Below are 16,878 nucleotides of genomic sequence, written 5' to 3' on the forward strand. Positions count from 1 at the left end.
GGTTTAGTTTCTTCTCTGAGAGTGTCAGGACACTGGGATGGTGGTGGTGATGGAAGGGGTAAGGGGCAAGGTTTGGGGAGGAGTGAAGAGAATTTCCTAGCCAGGGCTAGGATGTGAGCAACATTCTTGGCCAAGTCCTTTTCTCTCTCTCCTAAACCTTACCTTCTCTGTATCTGGCACCCCATTTCTCCCAGCTACTTCTCTCTTGGGGGTAGTCAGTGAAATGGAGCATGCTAGAGAGCAGGTCTGAAGGGTGTGGGTGTGTGAGGAAAAAGAGACCATTTCACTTGAGTTTCCTGGCTTTCTTACCCAACACGCACATACACACTCACACAGGCAGTGAGCCTGGCCGGCAGTGAGAGGGCAGAGCTAGAATGGGAGAGGGACCTCAGAGCTAGTGGCAGAGGTGGAGAGAGAAACTGAATTGACAGGGCAGGGCAGGGGGAGGTGGAAGCTAGGCAGGCAAGGGCACCTGCCCATCCCTCCCTCAGGGGCACAGGCCACTGGTGGGGGCAAAGAGGCGCAAGGCAGTGTTGACTCCGCCTGTAGGCTGGTGGGGATGAGAAAAGAAAAGGTCCTGAGTTTATTTCCAAGACTAAAGAAGACGCAAATTCTGTCACCGGAAAGACTGTTCCACTTGCTTTTTTTCCCTAATAGTCTTCTATTGAGCGCCTCTTGAAGGCCAGGTGCTGCGAGACAGTAAAAGACCAGGTCCTTCCTCACGTTCTTGGGGATGGAGGTGAGGAGGAGGGGCAAGACTTCAAAGCATATGGTGGAGGTTTGAACGTGCTATGGGAACTCCTAGGAAGGAAAGGAAAGCGGGAGAAGGCTGAGCGGAGACGACATTTGAGCCAGCCTGGAAGGTGGAAAAAGGGGCTTTAGTGTGGTCCTCCCCCCAGGTTGGCGGCTGGAGCTCAGCCCGGGCGGGTCCGCTCCTTTCCCGGCTCCGATCCCCTTTCAGCCCATTCATCCTTGCCCGGGCCGGGGGTGGGCGGGCAGACAATCAGACACTGTTTTATCACAGGCATCGGCTGCAACCTCCCGCCTGGCGCCCGCAACGCGCGGCCGCCGAGGGAATGAGTCCCTGGCGACTCCCTGGGAACGTAAGCGTGCGGACCTCTCACGCCCAAGCAGGCAGTCGGGCCGGAAGGCTAGCAGCCTGCGCTCCATCAGACGCAGAAAGCACGCCCTCCGGGCGGGACCAGCTTTCCCCGTAGCCCCGCCCCGGCTCCCGCCCCCAGTGTTCCCGGGCCTCTGGCCGCGCACGGTCCTCCGGGAATTGGACCAACAGAGGCCGTGACCTGCATACTACAACTCCCAGAAGGCTGCGCGACCAGGCCGCCTAGGGATTGCCGCAGAAGGCCGGGGGTGGGCCTCCAGCCGAACGGCCTTCCAACCCCCGAGCGGACGTGGCGTACGGCGCTGCCGGAAGTTCCGGGAAGCTGGCCCTGCGACTGGCCCGAGCTTCCGCGTTGGTCGCGCGCCTTCCTGCGGCTAAGATGGCGACCGAGCATCCTGAGCCTCCCAAAGGAGAGTTGCAGCTGCCGCCGCCGCCGCCTCCTGGGCACTATGGCGCCTGGGCTGCCCAGGAGCTTCAGGCCAAATTGGCAGAGATCGGAGCTCCGATCCAGGGTGAGAAGCACGGGAGGTCAAGAGCAGGCAGCGTAGGCCTGCGGGGAAGCGGAGCCGGTTACCCCGGAGACCCGGGGGTGGGGGGCGGAGGCGGGCCGCTGGGGCCTGACCAGGGCCGCTTGTTCTGCACGGCCTGCCCTACCCCATTGATCCTGTCCTTTGCCCAGCAGGGAGTCGCGAGGAGCTGGTGGAGCGGCTCCAGACCTACACCCGCCAGGTAAGTGTTGGCAGCGGGACATCAGGATAGATCGAGCTTCTGGAGGAGGTCTTCATGACCCCTCGCGACGCGGTCTTCGTTCTTTATGTACCTCAGCATAGCAAGTGGGGGCTTGCTCTTTTTGCCGGTTTTTGCTTTTACTTATTCTGTTGTAATCGCTTCTATGCGTATTGGTCCTCTCCGGTGCCTAACCCGAGCTCTGGCAGACAGGCACTGGGTAAATTTTGTTGAATGGATGGGAATGAACGGCGTTTAATGGAACAGCTCCTCTTGGACTGACCTAGAGTCCTTTCTCTTTTGCAGACTGGCATCGTGCTGAATCGGCCCGTTCTGAGAGGTGAAGATGGGGACAAAGCTGCCCCTCCTCCCATGTCAGCACAGGTAAGGAGGTGGTTCCATTTTATAAGATCTCTTCTGCTCAGGGTAGCCCCTTCTCTCACATGCAGCGTACTGGGGATGCAACTAGCAGGTTGGGCAGGGGCGTACTGTGATGACAGAATGGGAGCTCTTCAGTTCCCCCATGGTCCTGATCTTGCCCCTTTCCCAATGTTTGCTCCTCCAAATTGTCACTTAAGATTCAGTTTAATATTTGGAAGACTGACTTGATTCTTTGCCAGCTGGAAGTAATCACCATCTTCTTTGCCCTTCCAGGGCACAGTTCCCATGTATTCAGTGAGACCTTAGAGCTCACACCCTGATTTTTTATTTTTATTTTTTTAGATTTTTTAGTATTTTTTATTTTTTTCCTTTTTCTTCCCAAAGCCCCTCGGTACATAGCTGTATATTCTTAGTTGTGGGTCCTTCTAGTTGTGGCACGTGGGACGCCACCTCAGTGTGGCTCGATGAACGGTGCCATGTCCGTGCCCAGGATTTGAACCGAGGCAACACTGCGCCGCCTGCAGCAGAGCGCACGAACTTAACCACTCGGCCACGGGGCCGGCCCCTCACGCCCTGCTTTGATTTCATACTTTCTACATTTACTGAGTCATTGGGGCACATTGGCTCCTGTTTAAGTCCTCTCCACTTCCATGTCCTTTCTGATCCAGGATTTGACTCTTTTTCTCTAGAGCAGTGGTTCTGACCTGGGGTCCCTTGACTTCTGTGTGGGGGATGAGGAGTCTGTAGATGGTTTTTAGAGGTGTCCGTGAATCTCCTGAAATTGTATGCAAAGTCTGCGTTCATGTTTTTCTGGAGAGAGAGCTTTCATTGGTTGGTGTCCCAAAGTTAACATCCTCTTTTCTTGATATGGCTATAGAGTATTCTTTTCTTGAGTGCAAGAACTGTGTGTCATTTGACTTTGAAGTCCAGCACCTGGCTCATAGTAGATCCCTAGCAAATGTCTGCAGTAGATAAATACTTCGTAGTTTATGGTCCTATTTTTTTCCACAGCTCTCTGGGATTCCCATGCCACCACCACCTATGGGACTCCCTCCTCTGCAACCTCCTCCACCACCCCCACCACCTCCACCAGGCCTTGGCCTTGGCTTTCCTATGGCAGTTGGACCCCGCCCACCAAACTTGGGGCCCCCGCCTCCACTCCGGGTGGGTGAGCCTGTGGCACTGTCAGAGGAGGAGCGGCTGAAGCTGGCGCAGCAGCAGGCAGCCTTGCTGATGCAGCAAGAGGAGCGTGCCAAGCAGGTAGGCCAGGTGGCAGTCTGCGCCTGGGTCTCATCAGGGTCCTGAAGGGGGAGTAGAGCCTCAGAGAGAGCTGGATTGTGGAGCCAAACCTTCTGGCAAGGTCTGGACCAAAGACTGGATCTTAGGCCCTAGGCTGGAAGAGGACCCCAGAAAGCAGAGTTGTGGCAGACTGCCCTGAGGGGTATTGGTGCTGGTATGAGCTTGTTTTCTTTTTTAAGCAGGGGGATCATTCACTGAAGGAACACGAGCTCTTGGAGCAGCAGAAGCGGGTAATGCCCCTCATCCTAACCTTTTGACCCCATGGTCCAGTCTGTTGACTGTCACTTCTAGTGCTTGGTGTCCAAAACAAGGTGCACCATTCAAGTTTTCTGTGGAGGTTACCTCATTCTCAACTAAGTTCCAGTATCTCCTAAATAATTCTCTCTTTCCTGTAGCCCAGGGGTTGGTAAACTATGGACTGTGGCTTGTTTTTTATGTCCTGTGAGCTAAGAATGGTTTTTATGTTTTTATTTTTATTTATTTTTTTGAGGAAGATTAGCCCTGAGCTAAGATCTGCTGTCAATCCTCCTCTTTTTGCTGAGGAAGACTGGCCCTAAGCTAACATCCGTGCCCATCTTCCTCTACTTTATATGTGGGACGCCTGCCACAGCATGGCCCGCCAGGTGGTGCCATGTCCACATCCAGGATCCGAACTGGCGAACCCTGGGCCGCCAAAGCGGAACGTGCAAACTTAACCACTGTGCCACTGGGCCAGCCCCATGTTTTTTATGTTTTTAAAGGATTGTTAAAAAATGAAAACAAAACCAAAATATACAACAGAGTTGGTGCAATAGCTCCTGAAGCCTAAAATATTTATTGTCTGGCCCATTACAGAAAAAAGTTTGCTGACCCCTACTAGTCTTACATGTTACCATTTTAGTTATCTTGGAGAGGACTCGGGGCTAATTTAGTCATTTGAATCAGATTTAGACTAAGTGTGATAGATATAAGATAGGGAATGATCCATAAGACATGCAGGCCCAGAGGTGCATTGTATGGGTTGTTACCCAGTGGGTACTCAGGAGTATTAGAAAATAAGCATTAGCAGCAGCAGACATGGAAATGTTTATGAAGTACTGTCTTTGCTCAGGTGGTGCTAGATCTTGAGGGGTACATATCAGAAAAGAATTCATTGTTCCTTAGAAATAACTTTATCTCTTGGGGAAGAAAACTCTTGTTAAAAAATAAAAGGCAGTGTTTGGCTAAATATTAAATTCTCTGCTAGAAACTAGCAGTTTCCCAGGGTTTTTCTTGGTGTTACTTCTGGGGGTTTTCCTTTGTGATTAAGAGGGCTCCTCCATTTGGATCAGTAGCCTGGAAGTGTGGGGGTGTCAGAGACATCAGAACTCGAGTGGTACCTGATTCTTCTTGGGCCTGTTACTGGGTTGAAAGAAGGCATTGGCCAGGGGCTGCCTGCCAAACGGATTTCCAAGCCTTGTCTCCACTCCCACTTCCCTCGTGTAGGCAGCTGTGTTGTTGGAGCAGGAGCGGCAGCAGCAGGAGATTGCCAAGATGGGCACCCCAGTCCCTCGGCCCCCACAAGACTTGGGCCAGATTGGTGTTCGCACTCCCCTGGGTCCTCGAGGTAAGACCCTGAAAATGGAAGGGAAAGGCAAGGAAGGTGATTAAAAGTTTTGGTATTTAAGTATACATCACAGAAAAAATACATGTATCGTAAGTTTGCAGTTCAATGAAGTTTCATAAAGTGAACACATCCATACAACCAGCACCCTGACCAAGAAGAAAAACATTGCCAGCACCCCAAGAGACCTCCCAGGCTCCCTTCTAGCCACCCCTCCCCCGAAGGGTAACCGTCACCCTGACTTTTAGCAAGGAAGATACTTCTTATTTTTTAAAATTTTTATTTATTTAAAAAAGATTTTTTTTTAAAGATTGGCACCTGCACTAACATCTGTTACCAATCTTTTTTTTTTTCTTCTCCGCAAAACCCCCCAGTACACAGTTGTATGTTCCAGTTGTGAGTGCCTCTGGCTGTGCTATATGGCACGCTGCCTCAACATGATCTGGTGAGCAGTGCCATGTCCGTGTCCAGGATCCGAACCGGCAAAACCCTGGGCTGCTGAAGTGGAGCGTGTGAACTTAACCACTCAGCCATGGGGCCGGCCCCAGGAAGATACTTTTTAGAATGAATCTTTTGTCTCTTCTGACATTGGATTTCTTTCTCCTCTCAGTTGCTGCCCCGGTGGGCCCCACCCCAACTGTTTTGCCCATGGGAGCCCCGGTTCCCCGCCCTCGTGGTCCCCCACCGCCCCCTGGAGATGAGAACAGAGAGGTGAGACTGGTGATTTCTTCCTAGGGACTGGAGGGTGTGGTTTAGAAGGGGACTATTTCTGGACTTTTAGAAAATCCAGCGAAGAGAAATCTATTAGAGAAGGATTCTGAGAGAAGATGGGAGGGCTTCTGGGGAGAGTGGGGCAGCCATACTTAGTTCCCACATAATTAGGTAGGGCAGGAAGTAGGGCCTGGAGACATTTCTGGCGCATGGTTCTGGGGTTCCCTCTGAGGCCTGCTGAGGGATCATTGAGTCCAGTTGGTGTTGTCTGCTGTCTGCTGTTTATGTCATCTGGCCTGCAGCCTTTCTAGTACAAGAGGTAGGAGTTGGAGGAAAGAGGGCACTGAGCGCACCCCCTCTGCCTCTGTTGTCTCTGGCAGATGGACGACCCCTCTGTGGGCCCCAAGATCCCCCAGGCTTTGGAAAAGATCCTGCAGCTGAAGGAGAGCCGCCAGGAAGAGATGAACTCTCAGCAGGGTGAGTGTATCCTCGTGTCCCGAGGGCTGCAGGGACAGAACCTGGAGAGGCTGAGGCCGGGTCTGCGTTCCTCCTCCCTTCCCAAGGAGGGTTTCAGAGAGAAACCGGCTCTTGCTAAACAGGAGTTACTGTGAGCGAGTGGTAGGGCACTGAGTGGCGGGAGGAGACTGATGGCTACCTTCTTCCCTTACAGAGGAAGAAGAAATGGAAACAGATGCTCGCTCCTCCCTGGGCCAGTCAGCATCAGAGACTGAGGAGGACACAGTGTCCGTATCCAAAAAAGAGGTATGGGATGGAGCTGGGTCTGGAAGGAACTGTAGGAGATGGGGTTTGGGCTCTAAAATAACTCCCATTCTTAGTGTTCCAGAACTAGTAGCAGCTGTTTTGTGCCACTTCCTGTCCTAAGCATCTTGTAGATATCTTTCATTCAATTGCCAGTAAATCCCTTAGAGTTCTGAGTACTATGCATGCCTGCATTTTACAGCTGAAAGAGCTAAGGTTCTGAGAGGTGCAGTAGTTAACCCAGAGGCACACAGCTTGAGAGGGGCAGAACTTCGGAATCTGACTTCAAGGCCTGTTTTCTCAGCCACTTGGGGAAATTGGGTGAAGAGATTAGGGGTTGGGGGCGGGCATGGTGCTTGGATGCTCTAAGCTAGTTGGTTTGCCTTGTTTTGACAGAAAAACCGGAAGCGTCGGAACCGGAAGAAGAAGAAAAAGCCCCAGCGGGTGCGGGGAGCATCATCTGAGAGCTCTGGGGACCGAGAGAAAGAGTCAGCCCGGCCCCGTGGCTCTGACTCCCCAGCGGCTGATGTTGAAATTGAATATGTGACTGAAGAACCTGAAATTTATGAGCCCAACTTCATTTTCTTCAAGAGGATTTTTGAGGCTTTCAAGGTACAAGGAGCAGCATGCTCTGAAGGGGCAGAGCTGAGCAGGGAAGGGGCAGGAACGGGGAAGGAGCGAGGTAAGAGGGGCATCTTTCCTGTGCCGGGTTCAGGAGCTAGGGAGGGGCCCAGTGTGGGGGTCTCCACGTTGTCTGCCTCCTCAGCTCACCGATGACGTGAAGAAGGAGAAAGAGAAGGAGCCAGAGAAACTCGACAAACTGGAGAACTCTGCAGCCCCCAAGAAGAAGGGCTTTGAAGAGGAGCACAAGGACAGTGATGATGACAGCAGTGATGATGAACAAGTGAGGCCCACCCCCTCCTGTCGGGGAGACATGGACTCTGGGGACAGGTGGCTGAGATGCATCCAATGAGGGACCATGGTGAACTCTTGCAGGAGAGAGTCCCTTTGGTGGCTGAAGTTTTGGGGTGAGCTTGGCAGGCTGATTCACACCTAAGAGTCCTGCTCGAAAGAGATGATTGTTCTGTTCTAGGAAAAGAAGCCAGAAGCCCCCAAGCTGTCCAAGAAGAAGCTGCGCCGAATGAATCGCTTCACTGTGGCTGAACTCAAGCAGGTGAGACCTGAGATGCTCCAGCAGGCCCTGGAGCCTGGGAGACCCCACGAGGAGCTCCTCGAACACCACAGTGGGGTTTTGCTTTGTGGGGGAGAGCTTTGAAGGAGGCCTGGGTGACTTAGGGTCCTTTGAGGAGGAGAAGGGTAAAGCTTTAGACCTGAGTGGTTGGGGCTTTCTAGAGGTGTGTTGCTGTGTTTTCCAGCTCGTAGCTCGGCCTGATGTTGTGGAGATGCACGATGTGACAGCACAGGACCCCAAGCTCTTGGTTCACCTCAAGGCCACTCGGAATTCGGTGCCTGTGCCACGCCACTGGTGTTTTAAGCGCAAGTACCTGCAGGGCAAACGAGGCATTGAGAAGCCCCCCTTCGAGCTGCCAGACTTCATCAAACGCACAGGCATCCAGGAGATGCGGGAGGCCCTGCAGGAGAAGGTGAGGGCCTGGCTGGGGCTCACTTCTGCCCTGGGGGATCCACGTCCTTAATAGCAGCCTGCTTCCGAATCGGGATCCGGTTCCCAGAACCCACCCACTCGTTAACTGTCTTATTATCCATTCTGCAGTTTGGAACTAGTCAGCAGTGCATGTGACACGGGGTGGGAAGGACATCAACACAAGAAAGGCAGCCCTCACTCTATGATCAGAGCTAGTGCTCCTGCCCCACAGAGGCCGAGACTTCTGGTTCGGAGTGGCTCCGTTTTCCCCTTGTCTCCTCCTCCCCTCTGCCTGCACTTTCCCAGCTCTCTTTGATCTGCACACGGTGACTCCTTTCCCTGCAGGATGCTTTTGGCTGTGTGTGTAGTTCTCTGCCCCCAAAATGAGCCTGGTGCACTTTGTGGCTAGAGCTTCATGGTGGTTGTGTAACTTCTTAAATTTAGAATTTTCAGTTAAATACTTTGAGTAGGTAACACTCGCGCGTACTGCAAAAATTCAGGAGGGACAGAAGTACATGGTGAGAACTCTGCCTCCCAGTTAGACTCCTGTCACCCAGTTCTCTCCAGAGGCAACTAATGAGAGCAGTCTCTTGATCAGATGGCTTAAAAAATATTTTTTGATGCGCATAGCTGAGGATGATACACCTGTTTTGTTCAACGTGGATTATGTAACTTTGAGGGGTTTGAGCAGGAAGGATTTGGGTGACTTTCGGAATGAGATAAACGAGGTTTCATTTAATCTCTTTTGGGAATGGGGAGCCAGATGTATTCAGAGTCACATTTGGTGACTGCCTTTTCTGGTGTGTCTTCTTCCACTCTCCAGGAAGAACAGAAGACCATGAAATCAAAAATGCGAGAGAAGGTTCGGCCCAAGATGGGGAAGATCGACATTGACTACCAGAAGCTGCACGACGCCTTCTTCAAGTGGCAGACCAAGCCAAAGCTGACCATCCACGGGGACCTGTACTACGAGGTCCGGGAGGGGCCTGGGAGGCCCTGCTGGGCTTTGGGTCGTGGCTGCGTGACTCGTGGTTGGCAGGGCTTCCAAAGCTGGCACAGCAGCCAGTCCCCTCAGCCTCAGAGTGTCCATTAATTCCCTTGGACGGGATGGAATTTGGATCTTAAAATGAGGCGGTTTCCTGGAGGAGAGATGCAGACCATGTCTTCGAAATGATTATTTATGGTGGGCAGTTTAGGGACAGGGGGCCAGGTGGCAGATGCTTTTAGGAAACAGTTAATATTGGAGGTGGGAGAAAAGTTATTTTTTTTCGGATCCTTGAAATATCAATCACCATGATATCGTGGAGTTTTGAGGTGAAAGGACCTCGGAGATCACCCTGTCAGACGCCCTCGTTTTACAGAGGAGAAGCAGGTCCTGAATTTGGCCGTGTCCTCACAGGGGTTAATGACAGCACCGGGAATCTTGCTGTCCCCCTCCTTCCTGGCCTTTGTTCCTTTCCCTGCTTAGCCAGGGAGAGAAGTGAGGAGACTCTCAGTGGGAAGTAGGCAGCCTCAGCGGGATTTTCTATCTGATGTGGACGGGGACTTCTGTCTTTGTTCTCCTGTCCTCTCCCCATTGAGCTCCCAGCGTGTGTCTGGCATCCACAACGCAGCGGGCTCTGCTTTTTCCTCAGGGGAAGGAGTTTGAGACACGACTGAAGGAGAAGAAGCCAGGAGATCTGTCTGATGAGCTAAGGATTTCCTTGGGGATGCCAGTAGGACCAGTGAGTGCCGGCTACCTGACTGGGGAAGCAGAGGGAGACAAAGGGAGAGGGTTGGGCGGATGCTATCTTCTCATTTTCCTGCAGAATGCCCACAAGGTCCCTCCCCCGTGGCTGATTGCCATGCAGCGATATGGGCCACCCCCCTCGTACCCCAACCTGAAAATCCCCGGGCTGAACTCGCCCATCCCCGAGGTGAGCACCGTCTTTTTCATTCTTAGCTGCCTCTGCCTTTTAACTAGAGGATGATTTGATTTTTTCCCCCTTCTCTCGCTTGTCTCGTTTCTCTCATTTCCCTTTCTCTCATCTCATGTGTGTCTTTTTTTTTTTTTAGAAAAAGTAATGGTTTTTGTTTTAAAAAAAACCTGACACGCTCATCATAAAACAGTCCATCAGAATTGACAAATACAAAGATGAAAATAAATCACCCACAGTTTCACCACTTAGAAATAACCAAATTTAACATTTGGTGAATGTGTTTCCAGGTAGTTCTCCGATATATATGAGTGGACAGATAGAAATAATTTTATCTCAGGAATGGCATCAAACTAATTTTTAGATTAAAAAACATTAAATTTAGGGGCCGGCCCTGTGGCCGAGTGGTTAAATTCGCGCGCTCTGCTTCTGTGGCCCAGGGTTTCGCCAGTTCAAATCCTGGGCACGGACATGGCACCGTTTGTCAAGCCATGCTGGGGTGGCATCCCACGTGTCACAACTAGAAGGACCCACATCCAAAAATATGCAACTGTGTATGAGGGGAGGGGCTTTGGGAGAAAAAGGAAAAATAAAATCTTAAAATAAAAAAGCGTTAAATTTTAAAAAGTTAACAGACAACAAAGTCATTAAAGTGAAAAAGAAGTGATTGTTAAATTTCAGATAAAAATTTCTGTCCATTAGGAGAAACAGATTCTAAAAGCTTTCCAGAGTTAGGAAAAATCAGTAAGCAATTGGGGTCATGTTCTTCAAAACACACAGTTCAGTTGCAGATGGCACAGACGTCTACCTCGAAGGCTGAGGTTATTAGCATACTTTCTGCCTCCCACCTCCCCATCCCATTGCCTCCAGATTTTTGTTGCTTACTACTTTTGCCTTGTAATGCTTCATAACGTTTAATTCCTCTCTGAAATCTGTCCAGAGTGCCCAGGTGTTAGTTCTGTACTTGGGAGCGTGACTTTTCTCCAGGACTCCGCTGTTTGTGTTGGAGCTCACCTGTGGAACTGACCTGGCATTCCCTCTCTTGCAGAGCTGTTCCTTTGGGTACCATGCTGGTGGCTGGGGCAAACCCCCAGTAGATGAGACCGGGAAACCACTCTATGGGGATGTGTTTGGAACCAATGCTGCGGAATTTCAGGTATGGGCGTGGCTGGCAAGCTTGGTCTTAGTTAAGGTCATGAAGCTTAAGATGGTTGGTTTATAGCGTCATTATCAGGGAGCTGGGTGTTGTGAAGTTTCGAAGTCTGAAAAAGAGCATGCATTTTCCTGAGATGTGATCCAAGCTCCCCACTAGAATCTGAGCTCTCTGTGGGCAGAGATTATTGTTTGTCTGTTTACGCTTACATCCCTTCAGCTTACAATAGCTTCAGTAGATGCTTAGTAAACGTTTGTTGAATGAATGAGTGATCTCTTTCAGACCAAGACGGAGGAAGAAGAGATTGATCGGACCCCTTGGGGGGAGCTGGAGCCATCTGATGAAGAGTCTTCCGAAGAAGAGGAAGAGGAGGAAAGTGATGAAGACAAACCAGATGAGACAGGCTTTATTACCCCTGCAGACAGGTGGGGGAAGCAGAGTCGGCCTCTCTGAAGTGGTCTATTTGTCTTTGGGGGCCTTCTCTTTACCCCAGAGCTTGTTCCTCTCTTCACAGTGGCCTCATCACTCCTGGAGGGTTCTCGTCAGTGCCAGCTGGAATGGAGACCCCTGAACTCATTGAGCTGAGGAAGAAGAAGATTGAGGAGGCGATGGACGGGTGAGGGAACCAGGCAGGGCTGAGAGGGAAGGCCTTTCTCTTCCCTTTAGCCTCTAGGTTGGCTGGCTGACTTTTGTCATCTGCCTGCCCCTTTTAACAATTACTGAGCACCAGCCGTGGGCCAGGCACTGCTCTAAGCAGTGAAGAAGACAGGCGAGGCAAACATTTCCTCAGAGAACAAGGTAATTTCAGATGTGGATAAGACAGTGAAGCAAAGGCAGGTGGGTAATGGGGTGTAGAGGGGTTTGCGTGGCAAGGAGGCCTTTGGGAAGGCCTCACCTAGGAGGAGGCGTTTGAGCTGAGAGCTCAATGTCAGGAACGAGCCAGCCACAGGATGATCGGGGCAGAAGGAACTTTAAGTGCAAGCAGTGCACGGGCCCTGAGGCTGGCGGGGGCTTGCATAGTCGTGCATTTTGAAGCTCCCTTGTTAGGTATGTAAACCTGTAGGATTGGTAAGTCTTCTTGATGAATTGACCCCCTTTTCACGAGATGATCTTCTCTTTGTCCATTCTGTTCTTTGTTCCCTTTTTCCTATTTTCCTATCTTTTGGATTAAATATTTTTTATGATTCCATTTTATCTCCTTTGTTCACTTATTACCTGTAAGGCTTTGCTTTGTTATTTTAGTGTTTATGATGTCCATCTTTGTCACAGTCTCCCTTCAAGTGACATTATACCAGTTTGGGATAGTATTAAAAACCTTACAGGCGTGTAGTTCTCTTCTCTCCTCCCAACTTGTGCGGTATCGTCATACATTTTACTTTTATATATGTTCTAAACCCTACACTATGGTTATTTGTTTAAATGGTCAATTATCTTATAGAGGGATTTAAATAATAAGAATCAGATATTAACCCAGGTAATTACCCTTTCCAGTGTTCTTTTGTTTCTTTGTGAATATCCAGGTTTCCATCTGGTATCATTTTCCTTCTGCTTGAAAAGCTTCCTTCCGCATTTCTTGTTGTGGGTCTGCTGGTCATGAATTCTTTTAGCTTTCGCAGTCTAAAAAGGTCTTCGTTTGTGATTGCTTTTTGAAAGATTTTTGCCACATACAGGATTCTAGGTTGACAGTGGTTTTTTCTTTCACTACTTTAAAGATGTTGCTCCAGTGTCGTCTTTGTTGCATTATTTCTGATGGGAAATCTTCTGTCTTCCTTCCTTTGTTCATACATAATGTGTCATTTTTCTCTGGCTGCTTTTAAGATTTTCTCTTTATTGCTGTTTGGAACAATTTGATTATATGTAGTGCAGTGTATTGGTGTAGGTTTTTTTCCTATTTCTTTGTTTGGGGCTTGTTAGGCATCTTGAATTTTGCATTTATAGTTTTTATTAATTTTGGAAAATTTTTCACCATTATTTCTCCAAATATTTTTTCTGTTCCCTTCTCTTTCTCTCTCCTTTGGGAACCCCTATTATACACATATTAGATCTCTTGAAATTGTACTACTGCTCACTGATGCTCTGTTCATTTTTAAAATCACTATTCTCTGTATTTCATTTTAGAAAATTTCTATTCCTATGTCTTCAAGTTTGCTAATATTTTTTCTGCAATTTCTGATCTGACATTAATCTCATCCAGTGTAGTTTTCATCTCTAGCAGTGTGATTTGGGTCTTTTTATATCTTCTGTGTCTCTTATTTAACTTTCTGAACATATGGAATACAGTGACAGTAGCATTTTAATGTACTTGCCTGCTAATGCTAACATCTGTGCCAGTTCTGAGTTGATTTAAATTGATTCATTATTTTCCTCATTAAGGGTTGTATTTTCCTGCTTCTTTGCATGCCTGGTAATTTTGGATTGGATGCCAGACTTGCTGAAATGTCCCTTGTTGGGTCCTGGACACTTCTGTGTTCCTGTGAATCTTCAGCTTTGCTCAGGGATACAGTTAAGGAACTTGGAAACAGTTTGATTCTTTGAGGTCTTGCTTTTCAGGTTCCTTAGGCAGCTCTGAAGCAGCGCGCAGTCCTCTCTGCTGCTGAGGCCCAAGACCCTCTGTATGCCCTAGCCAGTGCCCAGGAGGGTTTTCAGTCTGGCTGGTGGGACTGGCACTATTTCCAGTCCTGAGTGAGCGGCAGGCACTGTTACCACTAATCTTTTCGGGTGGTCCTTTCTCTGAGCTTGGTGCTTTCCTCCTCACGTGCGGTACTCACCTGAGTACTCGAGGGTGACCCTCCGTAGGTGTCTTGAGTTCCTGAGTCTCTGTGCTGCCTTCACCTCTCCAGCACTCTGTCCTGGGATCTCCAGCCGCCTTGGTCTCCCTGCACTTTCAGCCTCTCCCTTCAACTCATGGAGTCCTCTGGGCTCTACGTGGTTCCCCTCCACCCCCTCGCTCAGTGGCCTGCGAGCTCTCTCAGTGCAGTAGGCTGGGCAGTTGAAGGACTCCATTTGCTGCCTGTCTCTCGGGAATCACTGTCCTTCGTTGCCTCATGTCTAGTGACTTGAAAACTACTGTCTGATATATTTTGCCCATTTTTTGGTTCTTTCAGGTGGGAGAGTAAATCTAGGCCCTCCTGCTCCTTGTCTGGAAGCAGGAGTCTCAAGTTTTGCATATTCAAGGAAGAAAAAGAAGGATACTGTGGCTGAGTATAGTGAGCAGGGATTAGGTAAATGACCAGATTTTGAAGCCTTTAGGTCTTGGTAAGGAGTTTGGGTTTTATTTAAATGATGATCGAAAGCCTCAGTGGGTTTTGAGCAAAGGAGGGGCCGGATCTGAATTCTCCTTTAAGGCGTTTGCCTTGGCTGCTATGTGAGAATAAACTGTCACTTCTTCCAGGGGGAGAGGTGGAGATGAAGCCCTGGTCTGGGTTGATATTGGTGGATTTGTTCTTGTGTTTCCAGTGGAGTGCTTGAAGTGGGTGGTGAGACTGGCTGTGGATGGCTCCCACACCATTGCAAGGAAGGGCTAGGAGTTTGAGTTCTGTGTGTTAGAACTCCAGGCACGGCTTTGGGCTTTTTTCTCTCCTGCTAGCTTCTCCGTACCAAAGTTCTTCCGGAAACTTTCAGCCTCTGACTCTTAGCCCTTCCTTGCATGTGGGACTCTTGGTCTCTGATCCCCTAAACTTGATTCAGGGGACCCCCTTAACTCACTGTCTGTACTCCTTCCAGGCTATATTCCCTGGAATCAGCAACCCCTCCCCCCAACTCAGTTCTTTCTAGGGGTTTCCCTGACCTGCGGAAGTTTCTTGAGCATTGTTTTTCCCCTAAGTGTCTCAGAATCTCTCCAGGGAGCTGAGTGGAGGTGCTGCCCATGCTCCTTTTGCTTCCCCTCCGGAGACCCTTTCGGTCTTTGTTTTTGGGCTTGACCTCCTTGTCCTTTGCAGAAGCGAGACCCCTCAGCTGTTCACTGTGTTGCCAGAGAAGAGAACAGCCACTGTCGGGGGAGCCATGATGGGATCGACCCACATCTATGACATGTCCACGGTAAGCACTTGGAGGACACTGCTTTTGGGGGCTGGGAAAGGGGGCACATGGTAGGTCTTCTGAGCCTCTCTTTAGAGATGATAAGGCTCTGATCCCTTTGCCAGGTTATGAGCCGGAAGGGCCCAGCCCCCGAGCTGCAAGGTGTCGAAGTGGCCCTGGCACCTGAAGAGTTGGAGCTGGATCCCATGGCCATGACCCAGAAGTATGAAGAGCATGTGCGCGAGCAGCAGGCGCAAGTGGAGAAGGAAGACTTCAGTGACATGGTGGCTGAGCATGCTGCCAAACAGAAGGTAGGAGCTTACACGGGAACCCGTAGGGTGAGAGCCAGGGACCAAGGACTCCTTTTTCAGTGGAGTGGTGTCTTCTAGTGGTTAAGAGTCAGGGAGGAGGACTCAGTGCCTGCTGCCCTGAGCTTCCTTGGGGCTGGAAACCTTAGAAACTCTCCGGTGAGCTGCCCTCTTAAAGGATGATGAAACTGAGGCACAGGGAAGGGAAGGAGCTTTGCCAAGTCTGAAAATCTAGTTTCAGCACTTCTTCCACAGACCTCTGTGGCTGTCAGGCTGCCCACTCTTGTTTTGGGGATCAGTGAGTTGTTTAACCTGTTTTTCTCTCTTACAGCAAAAGAAACGGAAAGCTCAGCCCCAGGACAGCCGTGGAGGCAGCAAGAAATACAAGGAGTTCAAATTTTAGGTCCCCTCACACACCCAGCCCTCCTCCATTAGGCCCTTTGCCTGGACACCTTGGCTTCACACATGGGTCCCCAAGAGCCGACTCTGCCACAATTCGCAAAGGCTTCTCATTTCATGTTCTTATTTTAGACCTGTTTTGTAAATAAAGCTGTTTCCCAAGGAAAGAGATGAATATGTAACACTCCTGATCTTCCTTCCTTTCCTTTTAGTCTCCTCCTGCAAAAGGGCTAAAACAGCCTTTTTCTACAACTTCAGGGCTGCCCTAGTGACCAGGGCATGCACCTGCATCCCATGTTGCAGTTGAGACTGGTATGAAGCCAGCCAGGCTGAAACTGTGTGTTGTACCACTGCCGCCTTCCTAGGAAGGCTCTGGGAAGTGCCTCAAGGTCTGCTTTGACCTTACTACCGTTGTCCTTGGGGAGTAAAAATAGCCAGCTTAGCGCCCTGGCTGTGCTGAGGAAGTACAGTGGGCTTGGGAAGTAGGCCAGGTCAGGCCTTCCTAATAGACCAAAAGAGTCCAAGTCCTTACCTGGGAGAGAACACGGCTCAAAATCGAGATGGTCTTGAGTCCGTGTGAGCTCCTGGGTGGTTCAACCAACCAGTCTCCAGGTTTTGGTGTGTGTGTGGGGGGCTTGCTCTCCAGGTTCTGGTTCCCCATCCCAAGAAGTCTTCCTGGCAGCCTAGACTGCACTGAACCGCTGGGTCCAATAGGCATTTTGGGAGTGCTGGGGAGAGAAGTCACAAACTGCTGTTGTACCACCGGTGTTGGTGTAAGTGCACCAACTGGGGTGGCGACGTGCGAAAGCTCCAAGATGGTTTCTGGAGGAGGGAATGTGGCAGTTGAGCTAGGCCTTGGAAGGAACAGAATTTTAGGAATTTAGTAAGTGATGAAGCAGAAAAA

General features: G+C 50.1%; 1 protein-coding gene across 2 annotated transcripts; it reads left to right on the forward strand.

Moving 5' to 3' along the window:
- Window positions 1-1,171: 1,171 nt before the first annotated feature.
- SF3B2 (splicing factor 3b subunit 2) lies at window positions 1,172-16,145 on the forward strand. 2 transcript variants are annotated; one of them, XM_014844797.3, is made up of 22 exons: window positions 1,172-1,632; window positions 1,803-1,849; window positions 2,153-2,230; window positions 3,239-3,487; window positions 3,706-3,756; window positions 4,991-5,111; window positions 5,719-5,819; window positions 6,200-6,296; window positions 6,490-6,581; window positions 6,975-7,190; window positions 7,345-7,482; window positions 7,672-7,752; window positions 7,955-8,182; window positions 9,005-9,154; window positions 9,816-9,905; window positions 9,990-10,097; window positions 11,146-11,253; window positions 11,533-11,675; window positions 11,765-11,866; window positions 15,189-15,288; window positions 15,393-15,578; window positions 15,907-16,145. In XM_014844797.3, exons 1-22 carry the CDS (start codon window positions 1,500-1,502, stop codon window positions 15,976-15,978), a joined length of 2,691 nt encoding a protein of 896 aa, XP_014700283.1. In that variant the 5' UTR covers window positions 1,172-1,499; the 3' UTR covers window positions 15,979-16,145. The 2 variants fall into 2 exon arrangements, with proteins under 2 accessions (XP_014700283.1, XP_014700282.1); XM_014844796.3 differs by having other exon boundaries at window positions 1,440-1,632; window positions 1,800-1,849.
- Window positions 16,146-16,878: the final 733 nt, after the last annotated feature.

This window comes from Equus asinus, chromosome 17 (assembly GCF_041296235.1).
Source record: "Equus asinus isolate D_3611 breed Donkey chromosome 17, EquAss-T2T_v2, whole genome shotgun sequence".
Taxonomy (NCBI): domain Eukaryota; kingdom Metazoa; phylum Chordata; class Mammalia; order Perissodactyla; family Equidae; genus Equus; species Equus asinus.

What these genes read in the sequence shown, in the direction of transcription:
- SF3B2 (XM_014844796.3), top strand. Translation starts at nt 1,500, where the DNA reads ATGGCGACCGAGCATCCTGAGCCTCCCAAAGGAGAGTTGCAGCTGCCG. An exon ending in TCCAGACCTACACCCGCCAG is followed by an intron (nt 1,850 to 2,152) that starts GTAAGTGTTGGC and finishes TCTCTTTTGCAG; the next exon opens with ACTGGCATCGTGCTGAATCG. An exon ending in ACAGCAGTGATGATGAACAA is followed by an intron (nt 7,483 to 7,671) that starts GTGAGGCCCACC and finishes GTTCTGTTCTAG; the next exon opens with GAAAAGAAGCCAGAAGCCCC.